The sequence below is a fragment of the Petaurus breviceps genome, unplaced genomic scaffold, assembly GCF_028583685.1.
Source record: "Petaurus breviceps papuanus isolate PSGF00001 unplaced genomic scaffold, PetGlider_PUasm1.0 226, whole genome shotgun sequence".
NCBI lineage: Eukaryota > Metazoa > Chordata > Mammalia > Diprotodontia > Petauridae > Petaurus > Petaurus breviceps.
Window position 1 is genome coordinate 9,769,206 of NW_027185890.1, and position 16,089 is coordinate 9,785,294.

The following is a 16,089-nucleotide window of genomic DNA, read 5'->3' on the forward strand; positions in this document are numbered from 1 at the left end:
AGAGCACCTATGCTGGTATTTTGAACCTGGGAAGTTGCCTTTGCTTGGTATTATATTACACTTCTCCAGCTCATTTTGCAGATGAGGAAGTAAACAGGGTGAAGTGACTTGTCCAGAGTCACACAGCTAGTGAGTGTCTGAGGCCAGATTTGAACTCTGGAAGAGACTTCTTATCTCCAGGTCCAGCCCCCCATCCACCATCTAGCTTCCTCTGACACCTCTGACACAAACCCAGTAACAGACCGTACCTATATTGTCTAAGGATTGGCTTAGATAGATGCAGAGGAAGGGGCTTATCACCAGAAACTTATCAGCCAGGTTACAAAAAAAATCTTGCCCCATCAGTTCAAGAAACAAGTAAGTGAATAAGCATTACTTATTCTTACATATACATACATATGTATGTATATATACACACACATATATAATGTTATTTATTTTATTATAGATTTAATTATATATAATATAATGCAATACTTATATTAATAAGAATTGTGCCTATGTGCCAGGCCCTATACTAAGTACTTTACAATTGTTATTTCATTTGATTGTCACAACTCAGGGAGGTAGATCATAATAGCACCTATTATGACCCCTCTTCTACATATGAGGAAACTGTGGCTGACAGAAGTTAAATGACTTGCCCAAGGTCACACAAGTTAGTGAGTGTCTGAGAAGGGATTTTAACTCAGTTCTTCCTGACTCCAGGCCTATAATTCTCCCCATTGCAACATCAAACTATAAACAAATTTTATAGAAACTTCATATCGTTTTGATTTTGTTGGTATGTGAGTTGACGCCAGTCAGTTGCAGCTGTTACACTTTGAGAGAACCACCACCAAGTTTTTTCCTCTTTTCTCTGCCTGTCTCTCCCTACAGCTATTCTTGGCATGCATACTCTGATGAGCAACCAGCAGTACTATGAGGCTCTTGGAAGCAGCTCCATAGTAAATAAAGAAGGCCTAAACAGTAAGTATAATTTAAAAGTCTTTAGATCTTTAGCATCTTTTTTGTTTGTTTGTTTTTTTGGAGGGCAATTGGGGTTAAGTGACTTGCCCAAGGTCACATGGCTAGTTTTTGTGTTAAGTGTCTGAGGCCAAATTTGAACTCAGGTCCTCCTGATTCCAGGGCTGGTGCTCTACTTACTGTGCCACCTAGCTGCCCCCCCATCTTTTTTTTTTTAATACAGTTTAGTAACTTGTTACTGATAGGATGTGAATACTTCATTAATTTTTTCTCAATTACATGAAAACAAAAATTCATTAATATTTTTAAGGTGACTTCCATAACTGGGAAGACAAAGAAAATCATCGTGCTTTCTACCTTGTACATGAAGGTGTTGTGATATATAAAGCAGCTAAAGGTTGAGCAGAGGTAGTTCTCAGTCCTAGGTTTCTGAGTAGGCTTGGGTCTGTTGCTTCTTGGTCTAACATAAGAATGTGAAAGTGGCCAAATGATGGGACATGAGGTGGAAAGTGAGGAAAGAAACCCACCTTTCCTTGGTGTCTCCCCGTAACAGCGGGAGAAAATGCTGGCTGTCACTGGCTATGTCTTCTTATTTATGTGATTCCAGAGGTCTAGTATGGAACAAAATGGCCACTCACATCTTTCCTTGGCTGTTCACATCAATCCTGATTTAGGAAGAAATACAAAAAAGAAGAGGCAGCTAAGGGCTCTGAAATGCAGTCTTCGGCTTGCCTAGGTAGGGACATGCTTTAGCTTCCATGTGCTCATGGTTGCATAGTTGCTGAGATGGAGAGCAAGGTGAGCTGACCTTTCCTCACTCATAGTGGGAATTTCCAGTCACATAATGTTACCTAGATGGCTGAAGATAGCCAACCAGGAGGAATCATAAATCCTACCTTCTTCTAGAAGTTTTTTTCTGTTTCTCTCCTCTCTGCCAAATGTGAGTGCTTTCCTCTGCATATATTTTATATGTACAAAGTTGTTTGAATGTTGACTCCTTTATTAGAGTGGGAGCCGCAAGGATGAGGGCAAGGATTGTTTTTGCCTTTCTTTGTATACGAGTGCTTAGTATAGTGTACAACAAAGTAAGCAATTAATAGATGACTTCTTAAAGGTCCAATGAGTCATCAACATTTTTTGCTCAGTAGCAAAGAAAGTGCTTTGTCCTCCCCGAAGAGCCCAAGCCCTGAACTAGCACACAAGGCCAGATGGAAGTAGGCAGGGCCACTCTGTACATACTCTGTTAAACCTGTGGTTCACAGTGTGTGAATCTAGGAAAATGTAGCCCCTCGGACCTTTGAAGCAACAAGTCAAACAAAAAAGCCTATGTAAAACAATACTAAAAAAAAGGTATGGGTCAAAGAATAGATTATATAATGAAAATAATAATAATTAATAAAAATCTAAAATGATTTTACTAAAGAAAATGACAACAATGTGGAAATATACCAAATCAATACTTCAGGGAAAATCCACATCTCTAAACACTTTCATTGACAAAAGAGAATAAGAATGGATCACTTGATTGTGCATAAAACTAAGATAATAGAAGAACAACAAATCAAAAATTACAACCACAAAAATATAAATTCTGAAAATCACAAAGTTAATGGGCCTGAAGCCTTTGGGTGCTCTTAATGGGGATTTGCCACAGGAATAGGAAGTCAACCCAATCTCTGATCAATGGGCCTGAAGGCTGAAGGCACTTTGAATGGGCACATTCTAGGAAGAAAGCAGAATGGGATTAGATAATTAAAGAGTGAAACCAGTAAGATTTTGACACCTGGAAGAGAAATATGGAACAGGATGGTTAAGATAGCAGAATTTAACAGTATGTCATTTATAAGAAACACACTTGAAGTATAAAAAGTCACACAGAATTAAAATAAGGACTAAAGCAGAATTTATTATGACTCAGGAAATTTTAAAAAGTAGAGGCAGTAATCATGATCTCAGACAAGGCAACATCGAAGACATATATGATTAAAAGAGACTATCGAGGAAATAACATTTCATTTAAAAGCAACAAAGAAAATTCAATAATATTTATACTTAATATATATGTGTATACTCTTTGACCCAGAGATACCATTCATTAGTAGTCATCAAAGGAAGAAAAAACCCATTATATACAGAAATGTGAATAGCAGAATTTTTTGTTGTAGCAAAGAATTGGGAACAAAGAAGGTTCCCATCGATTGAGGCATGGTCAAACAAGATATAATATAAGTATATAAGATGTAAGTATATTAATAATAACAATAATAGCTAACATTTATATAGTGCTTTGTAAATATCTCATTTGATTCTCACAGCAACCCTGGTAGATAGGTGCCTTCATTGTCATCATTTTATAGATGAAGAAATTGAGGCAGACAGAAACTAAAAGATTTGCCAAAGGTCTCACAGCCAGGTATGTTAAGCCAAATTTAAACTGAGGTCTTCCTGATTTCAAATTAGTGGGCCACCTAGCTGAGGTACTAATGTGATGGACTATTAATGACTGGTAAGAAATGAAAATGAGGGTTCAAAGAATCAAGGGAAGATTTGTATGAATGTACGTAGACTGAACTGGGCAGAACCAGGAAGACAGTTTACATCATCATCATCATCATCATCATCATCATCATCATCATGTAAAGGAAAATACCTTTAATCAATGAAACTACCAATCATACCTACAGAAGAAGATTGATGATGAAATATGTTTACCACCCCTTGGCAGAAAGATGGTAGACTAACTTCTAGGGTTATATCCCAAAGAGATCAGAGAAGTGGGAGGAGGACCCATGTGTACAAAAATATTTATAGCAGCTCTTTTTGTGGTGTCAAAGAATTGGAAATCAAGGGGATGCCTATCAATAGGGGAATGGCTGAACAAGTTGTGGTATATGATTGTAATGGAGTACTGCTGTGCTATAAGAAATGAGGAGCAGGCAGACTTCATAATAACTTGGAGAGACTCATATAAACTGATGCTGAGCAAGAAAAGCAGAACCAGGAGAAATCTGTACACAATCACAGACACAATGTATGTGTGACAACTAACTTCAATAGACTGGGCTCCTCTCAGCAATGTAAGATTATAAGACAACTCCAAAAGACTCATGATGGAAAGAGATAACCACATCCAGAGAAAGATATGCGGAGTCTGAATGCAGATCGAAACAAACTACTTGCTGTGTTTCTTTTTCTTGTTTTGTTTTGTTTCTTCTTTCCCACTAACTGAGCATTCCATCAGTTATAATCCTTCTTTAAAACCTGATTAATGTGAAGATATTTGTAGATCCTATATTTGGCTGCATGCCGCCATGATGGGGAGGGGAAGGGGAGTTGAGGAAGGGGAAGGAAATTTAAAATCCAATGGACTGTAGAACTGAAAATTGTAAACTAAAAGTAAATAAACAAATCAATTCAATAAAAAAAGAAAGATGGTAGACTAAAGAAGAAGAAAGAGACATACATTTAGAGATATAACCAAAGGGTTCGTTTGTTTTGTTTAACTATAGTTACTAGCTACAAGAATTCATTTGGGAAGGGGAGGGAGTTGGTGGGCAATGAGAGTAATGCAGAAAAAAAAAGAAAAGCATCAGTGACACGTTTTAAATATATAGATGAGAGTAAAAGGGCAGTTCAAGAGAGGAATAGAGACAAGCAAGATAGTTGTGTTAACACCAGGCTAAACTTAAAATATACTTAAAACTATCTTTAAAAGTCCAGTTTCATATATTATCCTCTTTTCTGTTTTCTGATAATTGAAATGTTTGTTTGTTGATGCTTGTTATGTTTACAGTAAAAAGACACTTTAAAAATAGTAACCCCTTGAGTGAATATGGTCTTAAGAAAAAAGTTTTTTTCCCTTTTCTTCAAAATGACACTTCCCTTTTTGTTGACTATAATAGGTGTTATTAAGCCAACACAATATAAACCAGTTCCTGATGAAGAACCAAATTCAACAGATATAGAGGAAACCCTGGAACGAATAAAGAATAATGATCCCGAACTTGAAGAAGTCAACCTCAATAATATCCGGGTATTGATTTCTCCTTTTAAATTCAGGTGGGGACTGGGGAAGAGAGCTCATTTAAACGTATGCCTTCCCAGAGGAAATGGTCAGGATCTAATCGGACAGAACAGTAAGGGCTTATAGCAGTCCACATTTGGATCTCAGGAAGAAGTACCAAGTGTTTGCTTAATTAGCTTTCCATTTATTCAATAAGATTTTCTGCCGCAAACTCTGTGTGAACAGACAGAGGCTCTGCCGTGGATTAACATCAGATGCAGTGTGTGCCACTGACAAAACTGACTCTTGACCTGGAAAGCCACCATATGATTTAGAACATGAGAACTGTATGAGATAAAAAAATCACCACTGTAGGTAGCACTTTCTCACATTGGGAATTTCAGATGCTCTGGTGGCTGACCTTCAAAAACAGTGCCAATTAATTTTTAAAAATCCTGTTATGTAAACTCATTCGCCAGCTGTTGCTCAGAGTCATCACTGCTGATCTGGTTTTGACCTTCATGGCTACATCAGCTCTCATTCTACCTCACCCTGCAGTTCTAGTGTAATGAAGCTGCATAAATTACAAGGCTGCTGAGAGGAGCATTCAGAACCAGACACCATTCCTTTGTCCTGGTGCTTATATTTATGGGAGGAAATGGCTAAGAGTTGCCCAGACTGGGAAGGCGTGAATGGGTTGTGTCTTGCCTCAATAAAGACACTACTACACCATCACTGAGATTATGGATCAGTGCGCTAGTATATTGGAACTTAAATTTAATTCTATATTACTTTTTTTTCCCTTCATGAGTCTCAAATTTCCAGTTTTACATGGGAAATGGGATCATTGGGATCAAGAGGGAACCCTAGCACTACAGTGAACCATGCATACTTGTAGTTCTGTCCCTGCATGCCTTGCTGCCTTGCTCCTCTCTGAGCTGATGGAATTCATCCTGGGATGATGTCTGATACTTCTCTTTTCTCCTTTCTTTTCTTTCCCCCTTTGTGTGGTCACCAACAATGGTGAACAAGTAGATTGGAAATGTCAGGATCTGTGATGGTCTGAATTCTCTTTTGTTCGCTGTACCTGACCCCCAGTGAAGAATTAGAATTATTTTCTTAGGCAAGGGAGACTTACAAAAAAATTAGTCCTATCTAATGTCCTTGAACTGTTAGCATTTTAACAGATGGGTGCTACAGGCATATTCACAAAGGAAAATTGTATAAATCACATGGAGCCAGAAATATGTAACTGCTTGCCAGAGGTTGGGCAGCTGGTGATTAGGTGATGAGACCATTTAGTCTAGAGTCAGGAAGATCTGAGTTCAAATTGGGCCTCAGAAATTTGCAAGCTCTGTGACCCTAGGCAAGTCACTTAACTGCCATTTACCTCAGTTTCTTCATCAGTAAAATGTGAATATTAATAGCAATTATGTCCCAGGGTTGTGATAATCAAGTGAAATATTTGTAAAAAGTGCTTAGCACAGTGCCTGGCACAGAGTGAGCCCTATATAAGTGCTTGTTGTTGTTGTGGAGTCGTTTTAGTCATGTCCAACTCGTTGCAGTCCCATTTGGGGTTTTCTGGCAAAGATACTGGAGTGGTTTGCCATTTCCTTCTCCAGCTCATTTTTGTAGATGAGGAAACTGGGGCAAACAGGGTTAGGTGACTTTCCCAAGTTCACACAGCTAATAAGTATCTGAGGATTGAATTGAACTCAGGTCTTACTGAGTCTAGACCTAGTCCTCTATCCACTAAGTACCTAGCTGCATATAATCTTTAGCTATTGGCTATTGTCAAATCAATTTAATCAATCTCAAAGCATCTGTAAGGGTCTACTACATGCCAGGCATTGGACTAGGTGTTAGGGATATAAATGCAATGAATAAAATCAACCCTATTCACAAAGAGCTTATGTTTTAAAGGGAAAGGCCATATGTGACCTGGAGGCCGTGGGTTCCCCACCCCTGCCTTAGACACTTGCTAGCTATGTGACCCTGGGCAAGTCACTTAAACTAGTTTGCCTCAGTGTCCTCATCTGTAGAAGGAAATGGCAAACCATGGCAGTATCTTTGCCAAGAAAACCCCAATGGGGTCATAGAGTCAGACACAACAGAAATGACTGAATAACTACAGATTTTTTTCCCAGAAGGTTCTAACCAGATTTCACTGTCTTTGATAAGGCTTCCAGCCTGTTGAAAGGAAGGCCCTATTTATTTGGGGGGAAGAGGGCAGTGGTAGTGATTCCATAGTCCTTGAATATCTATAATGTGCTAGCTGAGGAATGTCTACTTAACAGCCTCTGCTCTACCCAAGCTGACAATATATCTCCTGGGTTTCTCCCCACAGAACATTCCCATCCCAACTCTAAAGGCATATGCGGAAGCACTGAAGGAAAATACATATGTGAAGAAATTCAGCATTGTAGGAACGAGAAGTAACGATCCTGTCGCATACGTAGGTACCGTTAAGCTGTGAACTGATGAACAGAAATCCTTAGGCCACTGGGGGGTCATGCACTGCCTGGGATCAGTTTTACTGTTCATTTGCCAGACCTCAGTTGACTTCAAGATGTTGGGAAAGGGATGGGAATCATTTGGGGATTAGGAAGGGAGCCTTTGGTCCAGTTTCAGCTTGTGCTGGTCATATACATTGACTGCAGCCTTAGGAGATGGATATAGGACTGATGTCTTATAATATCTCTTTGGGGGCATAATCAATAACTAGTTAATCTCTCAGGGCCACTAAGTAGCACAGTGGATAGGGTGCTGGACCTGGGAGTCAGATAGAACTGAGTTCAAGTCTGGCCTCAGATACTTGCTGGCTGTGGGACCCTGAATAAGCCACTTAATCTCTGTTTACTGTAGTTTACTCATCTGGAAAATGAGTATCATGATAGAACCTCCATTTCAGGGTAGGTGTGCAGATCAAATGGGATCATGTTTGAAAAGCATTTTACAAACTATAAAGTGTTATATAAATGTTAGCTAGCTTAAGGTCCTGTTGGAATAGTAATGTAGGAATTAAGGTTAGGGTTAGGTTCCCCCAAATAATTATGAGGAAAAGACACAGTAATCACTGTATCCAAGGAAGGTGCATTGAAATTATAAAAGTAATTAATACCGAACCCATACTTTGATTGAAGGCCTTTCAACATAGTTTGTAGGGCCACTTGTTAAAGAAACTGTGAAAAGGATTCTTGTTTTTGGTTCAGGTTGAAATAAATGGTCTCTGGGGCCCCTTCCAGCTCTGACATCCAGTGATTCCGAATTGCTCAGATAATTGAGGGAAAAGTAGATTTGGGGATGTGAATTCTTCAAATTGGGTGGCTATACTAACATGAATCATCAGATAAATTGCATATTTCCTCTTTGGGGGCTATAGGCCTGACTGTGGTTCCTAGAAAAATACTAGAATTTTAGTGATGAAATATTTTCTGTCTTTCTAAAAATATTTATTTATTTTTAGTTTTCAATAATCACTTTTATAAGATTTTGAGTTCCAAAATTTTCCTCTTCCTCCCCCCCACTCAAGACAGCATGCAATCTGATATAGGTTATACATGTATGCCCATATTAAACATATTTCCACATTAGTCATGTTGTGAAAAAAGAATAGAACACAAGAAAGAAAAAAACAAAAGAAAGAAAATAGTATGCTTTGGTCTGCATTCAGACTCCATCAGTTCATTCTCTGGATGAAGTTAGCATTTTCCACCTTGAGATTTTGGAATGGTTTTAGATCATTGTATTGCTAAGAAGACATAAATCTATTAAAGTTGATGTGATGAAATATTTTCACTGGTGGGTTGATCTTGCTTTTATTTGCTACTTTTCTCAAAGAAGAATAGCAAGCAGATATAACCAGTCTTATGCTAGATTTTCAGAATGAACACCCATCGTGCCAGGATTGACAGAGCTAGGTTGCTGTTTGTCCCGCACAGGGCATGCCACTTGGGGGGAACCTGCCATTTCAAACAGTGGGAAATCACTGATTTAGTCTTGTGCTTGTCATTTCTGAAAGTTATAGTTTCTGCCTAAGAGTTTCTTACCCACTGAAACTTTACTTCAACCAGTTGCTAATTATTTATTTCCCTGGAGCCTACAGATTAGCATCTCGGTAACCAACAGGTCAAATCTCTCTGAATACTCTGACTGTGACCTAGGTTTTTAGTCTGCAGCTTTGCTTTCTTCCCTGATGTTTTTTACCTAGTGGAAAACAGGGGGGAAACACATGATCCCCACTTTCACTTCTCCCCTGTTAAAAAAAATAAAATCAGTCAAGCAGTTAAATATTTATTAAACACAACATGCCAGGCATTGTGCTAAGAGCTAAGGAAAACAAATAAAGAGCTAAAGAAAAACAAATAAAACAAGCACTCCCCTTCCTTCTCCCCAGTAGGCAGCATAGGAAACTTCTGTGAAATTCATCTCATCTGGAATGTGGAAGAGACAAGGGTTAAGAGAAGTCAGGATTCATGTAGGTGCTTTAGACTCTGATCCTGAGCATGTTTATGCTATAAAAGCCATACTGTTTGCAAAATGTGTTCAAATTTCCAAAACTTTTTTTTTTAAAGCAATCGGGGTTAAGTAACTTGCTCAAGGTTACACAGCCAGTTATTTCTGGGTGTGGTGCTGAGTATCTGAGCCCAGATTTGATCCCCAGGTCATCCCGACACTGGAGCCAGTGCTCTTACTCACTGAGCCACCTGGCCGCCCCTAAGCAATTGGGGTTAAGTAACTTGCTCAAGGTTACATGGCCAGTGTTTCTGGGTGGGTGCTAAGTGTCTGAGACTGTGATTCAATCCCCAGGTCATCCCGACACCCCAGGTCATCCTGACACTGGAGCCTGTGCTCTTACTTGCTGTGCTACCTGGCTGCCCCTTCCAAAACTTCTTGAGAGAAGTTTTCAGATCTTTGCTAAGGTAACTGATGTGGATAAGTGTGCATCATTTCTCTTTTCTGATTGAAGGCACTTGCTGAAATGCTAAAGGTTAATCCTGTATTGAAGAGCCTTAATGTGGAATCAAATTTTATTTCTGGATCTGGTATCTTGTCCCTGGTAGAAGCTCTTCAGCATAATACTTCATTGATGGAACTGAAAATTGACAACCAGGTAAGATGAGCGTCAACTCTTCTGTTCTGAATTTTAGAATTAGTCGGCGACTTAGAAACCATTTTACAAATAAGGAAACTGAGGCCCGGGGGAGGTGTTAAATGACTTTCCACAATTCCACAGCTAGCTGATTACTTAGAAGACAGGTTTCTCTCTTTTTTTTTCTTCCCATAGCCAAGACTTCCCATTGTTTCCCAATTCAGCCCAACAATTCCCCTACCCTTCTGTGCCTTTTTTCGGTTTTATTTTCCTGTGAATTGCTGACTGAAATATTAATCTCTGGTTATCTATATTTCTATCTATCCATCTATTCATTCACTCGTTTATTTACTTGCTTATTTATATATTTAGGTTTGAACCAATGCTTTCATTGATATAGGGAACTTCTGGTATGGGAACTCTTTTCATCAATGCACATAAGCAACTCTTTTGCAATTTAGAGTCTTTGAGAGTTGCCTAGAGACAAGAAAAGATAAAATGACTCATCCATTGTTCCATCTCTAGTATGATGCACCCCAGACTTCTTTACTCCATGAGTGGCCTTGTACCCCATATGCTGGGCTGCCTCTTGGGTTATTTTCTTGAATGCTTTAATTCTAGGATAACATTTAGTCTGAACTGTTTTGCTCTTGTCAATCTGTTTTTCCTGTATTCTTTTGTTTTTCACACTCTTTAAAAGGTATTATTGTACCTTCACTCACAAATATGGTTATTTTTTACTCTAAGCGATTTCTTCTTTATTTTGTAAAGCTTTTAGCATAGTACCTGGTGCATAGTAGGTGCTATGTAAATGTTATCTATGATTATCATTGTTATTATTCTTTGTGGTTTGGGAATTTATTTTTTCATCAGTGCCAAGAGGTCTTTTTTCTTCATTATCCTTCAAAGAGGTATCCAGTACAGTCTAATTTCTCTGCTACATCATTTCATCAGTCATCCTTCTGCCTCTAACCTTCCCCTCTGTTCTGAGCTATTCTTTCAGAGTCATGAGTAGGAGAACAGATGGAAGGAAAAACGTGTCAGAATTCACCAGCAGTTGTAGGAATGGGCATTGGGATTGTGCTGAACAGATGTCCCCAAAGGGGTGCCTGGAGAGAGTGTTGCATCCACATGGAATTAGGTGAAACTTGATAGCCTCTGCAGAAGGCCAGGCCTGAAGAGGAGCAAAGCTGGCAAAAAGAAGGACTGAGTAAAGCACTTGGTAGTATGCCTCTTCTAGCCAGCTGATCTCCTTGATAGAGATTTATACCAGCTTAGCATTGGCCCAGAAGCTCAGGACCTGTCTTTATCTTTTTGTTGAGCTGCAGATCAAGTACCTTGATTGATGGTCAGTTATCTTATCTTTTTCTTTTCTTTATTATTCCATGATCCTTTAGGTCTCTTGCATAGAATTAAAGGAATATTGACCACATAAGTTTTCTTATATTTATATATTTTTATATTATAGTTGTACTATATTGGAGTACAGTGAAAAAAACCTGGCAAGGAAAACTTAATAGATTAAATAAATGTAAAAGTTTATTATGATCTTTTTTGCCTTCCTGCCTCTCTCCTTCCCTCATGCTCTCTCTCTTTCTCTCCCTCTTTCCTTCCTTCCTTTCCTCATTCTAAACACAGAAAACAATTGGGGAGGTATACCCTTACTAGTGGGTTCTCTGTCCAGAGAAATGTGAATTTTGATCACTTATACTTCTCAAGATATCTTGGAGTTTGGGGGCTAGATTTTTTTTCCCCTACTCATTTATTCTATCATTGTTTCCCCTCCTCCAAAAAACCCAAAACACTAGGACAATTAACTCTTTTGTCTCATGTAGTCTTCATTTATGATTTATTGAAGTATAGCTCTGAAAAACTAGGCTTTGGTAAGTCCCATTGGGATTCAAACGGAGCTATTTAACCTTTGAACCTAAATAACTCTGGTTCTCACTGATTGGCTAATAATATGTCTCAGCACAAGCCTCACTTGCTTATTGTTTGGGTTTTGGTGGCTCAATGTGAGTATAAATAGCAGTTATTTCTGTTCTGGCCAGAAACTCTGAAGGTCTCCCCCATCCAGATTGAATCTTTTGTGAAGGCAAACTAGGCTATCTTTGCCTCAATTTTTACCTAATCTTTAATCATTGAAGGGATGTTACCTCAGACAGACTGAGACCTTAGCTTACAAAGGCCTTCAGGGCCATCACCAATCATCCTGATCTATGTCTTGCCACTGGACTCCAATAACTCTGAAGGAGAGAGAGTGGGGTTGATAATTTTGCACAGCTCTGCCTCACTTAAGTCCAATTTACTTGCAAATCAAGATATCACCCTGCTGATGTCACTGTGGACAAATAACAACAACAACAACATGGAAAGCAAAGTACCAGTCAAAAGAATCTATAGATCACCTCCAGAAAAAAACCTATGCTACAAGTTCCTAAACACATAGTCATTAAATTTAATAATTCCATTAAACTGCAGGAGGGAATGTAATAATATGTTTCAAAGAAAAATAGAGCTTAAGATGTAACCCAAGGTTACCTAGACTGCAAACCTGAGCATAACCATGAAAAACATGGGGAGTGAATAAAAAGAGGCATTTGAAACATTCCTATACTATCTCTGACTGGTCATTCAGACTACTTGGAGACCTGCAGTAATGGGGGAATCATACTATCTCCAAAAGCAGCCCATGATAATTTTTTCCTTCCATGGAGCTTAAACCTACATTTCTGCAACATTCATCTATTGTTTTAGGCAATTCCTCTTCCAAATGATATACTTTTAAATACTTGGAGAGAAATCTTGTACCCCCACCTAAATTTCTTTTTCTCTAGGCAAAGAAGCCACACTTTCTTCATCTTACTCTCAAACACATGATTCAAGGTCACTTAGCATGAGGGTAGCTCTCTTCTAGATAAGTACCTGCTTGTCAATGTTCTTCCCCAAAGTGGTACCTATAGTGAACCATGGTACTCTAGATATGGTCTAACCAGGTCATTGAACAGTGGGACTGTGGAAGCCATGCCTCTCTTAATGTAACCCAAGATCACTTTTTTGGCTTCCATATTGTACTTTTTATGCTTGAATTTGTTGTTTATTAAAACCCCACTATCTTTCCCCCACAAATTGTTGTTTACCAGACTTCCCCCATTTTGTAGTTGTAAAGTTAATTTATTTGGAACTTCATGTAGTGCATTTATTCTTATTTGGCCCATTGTTCTGGGCTGTCGAACTCATTTTGGATCCCGATTGGCATAAAACACATTGTTCATCTCTTCCAGCTCCCTCACTTACAGGTTTCATAATGAATGCTTTAATTCAGGTCATCAGAAAAATTGTTAAACAGCACAGGACCAAGGACAGATCACACGAGAGAACTTTTTTCAGTGAATATTCTTTGTCATATACTTAGTGAATTCAGTGAGTTCTACCGCTTCTCAATTTTCCTGATTTATACTCTATCCCACATCTCTCTATTTTGTTCATGAGGGTAGCATAAGAAACTTTGTTTGCTAGATGCTTGCTGAGCTCTAGGTAAATTGTATCAAAAGCACTCTCTGTACAATTATCCTGTCAAAAATTGAAATACAGTTAGTCTGATAGGATCTATTCTTGGTAAAGCCAGACTGACTCTTAATAATGATCACCACTTTCCTTTCTTGATGCTCACAAGATATCCCTTTAATAATTATTATTGAATTTTGCCATGGATTGAAGTCAAGGCCTCTTGCCTATAGTTTGAAACCAAACTTTTATCTTTTTAAAAACATGTCCTTCTCGACTCTTGCACGTGATGCAACACAATAAACATTTATTAACTGACTACTGTGTGCAAGGCACTGCATCTGTATCCTGTGACTGCAAAGACAAAAAAAAATTAAGTAGCTCCTGACATTCCACTAGTATTTGCACATACACAGAAATATAGACAAAGAAAATTTTAGGATAGAAAGAGTACGAATAACAGGATGAGAAGAGATCTATCAAGGAAAATTTCACATAGGAGCTGAGCTAAGGATTCTAAAGGGTCAAGGTGTAGAGGATTTAAATTCCAGGCATGGTACATTGACTATGCAAAGGAATGGAGGTGGTTGGTGAAATGCTGAATCTGGGGAACACTTAATAGACCAGATTGGTTTGGAATGCTGAGTATGTGGAAGGGAGTCCTCTAGCAGCAACAACAACTACAAATCTGGAAAGGAGCTAGATAGAAGTAGGTAGCTGGAGGCCAGATTTTATGTGGATTTAAATGTTATACTAAGGAATTAGTATTTTGTTCTAGAGGCAATAAGGAGCCCTTGAGATTTTTGAGCAGAGGAATGACAGGGTCAGATTTGTACCTAAAAAATATTATTTTAGAAACAGTGTGAAGGATGTATTACAGAAACATAGTCTGGAAGTGGGGAGACCAATTAGGAAGCTGTTTAGTAGTACGGGGAAGAGGTTATGAGAGCCTTTCACTAAGATTTTAGCCATGTAAGAGGCCAAAGAAAAAAGAATGGTATGCATATAAACCAAGGCAAAGAGACAGACAAGACCTGTCAGCTGATTGGCTATGGGAAGCCAGGGAGAGTCAAGGACAACTCCAAAGTTTGAATATGGATGACTGAAAAGGACAATGATGCCTTCAACATAAATAGGAAACTTTGTTGGAGGAAGGAGTTCAGGGTTGGGAGAAGAGGAAGTAGAATTGGTTCCATTTTGGAAATGTTGAGTTTATGATGCTGATAGGACATCTAGAGCTAATAGGTAGTTGGAATTTAAGACATGGAGTTCATGAGCAAAATTAGGGCTAGAGATATAGATCTGAGAATCATCTGCAGATAACTAATTCACGGGAGATGCTGAGATCACTGAAAGAGTTTGTGGAGAGAGAAGACTCAAGGACCTTGCAGGGGACAACAGGTGATTGGGTTTAGAAACAGATGGTAACTCAACAAACAAAACTGAGAAGGATCAGAAAAGTAGGAAAAGAACTAGGAGAGGGTAGTGTCAGGGAAGATAAAGGAGGAGAACATTTCTAGGAGGAGGCAGCAACATCAAACTCTACAGAGGGTCAGCATAGGCTGTGTACCAAGAAAAGATTGTCCCCAATAGCAGTCCTATTCCCTTTCATCTTCTTCTCTTTTTCGTTTAGCTTAAAAAACACTTTTTGTTGTCCTTAGCATTTCATTATTGACTTTTTTGTTGTTCAGTCATTCAGTTGTGTCCAACTCTTGGAGACTCCATGAACCCTTCTATCCTCCACTATTCTAGAAGTCTGCCCAAATTCATGTTCCTTGTTTCTACAACACTATCTATACATCTCATCTTCTGCCATTCCCTTTTCCTTCTGCCTTCAATCTTTCCCAACATCAGGATCTTTTCCAATGAGACTTATTTTCTCATTATGTGACCAAAAATCACTGGCTTAACTCTTATTTTGAGCATTTAAGACACTCCTTCTATAGGACAATGTGATACTTTTATATTAATATTCCATGATCTGGTCTTGTTTTCACCTTCTGTACATGAATTAAAAAAAAAATCTTTTACTTTGCAAAGTGAAAAGAATGACTACACAGAGACCCCAGGTGGAATTGGAGGAGTGACATACTAATCCAAATTTCTTATCCGGAGGTTTGAAAAAGAAGAGGGTATGAAAAAGAGCTCCATTCTTGTTTTTTTTTTCTTCCTTGGTATATTTTATGTGTAGGATGAGGTCAAGAACAAGTCATCCACATCTGTCTGGATACAAAAAAAATCTCTAATTGAAATTTCCAAAATTATAAAACAAACTCCAACTTTGACTCAATGTATGTCAGGGAAACCTCCAAGTCAGGGAAGAATTATAGGTAAAAGCTCAATTCTGTGTGTAAATTTGTTTTACATAGTAGGAATATATGGAGTGAAATTTCTCCTTAACCAGCTTCTCCCTGAAGCAAGCTTCTTTGCTTCTTACTTTACACTCCAAGTCCAATCCATGCCATCTCACCTTCAAGGTGTAGAAATTTTTTTTTAATGATCAGCTCCTCTTTTAACATTC

The 16,089-nt window shown here is 38.5% G+C and overlaps 1 protein-coding gene across 2 annotated transcripts in view; it reads left to right on the plus strand.

Annotated features, from left to right (window-relative positions):
• Positions 1-16,089, plus strand: part of TMOD1 (tropomodulin 1) — a 138,522-nt gene that overhangs the window by 107,839 nt on the left and 14,594 nt on the right. For both annotated transcript variants that reach the window (XM_069095361.1, XM_069095359.1), the window contains exons 5-8: positions 880-969; positions 4,869-4,999; positions 7,317-7,424; positions 9,939-10,082. In XM_069095361.1, coding sequence (XP_068951462.1) covers positions 880-969; positions 4,869-4,999; positions 7,317-7,424; positions 9,939-10,082 — 473 coding nt within the window. The remainder of the gene's footprint in view (positions 1-879; positions 970-4,868; positions 5,000-7,316; positions 7,425-9,938; positions 10,083-16,089) is intronic.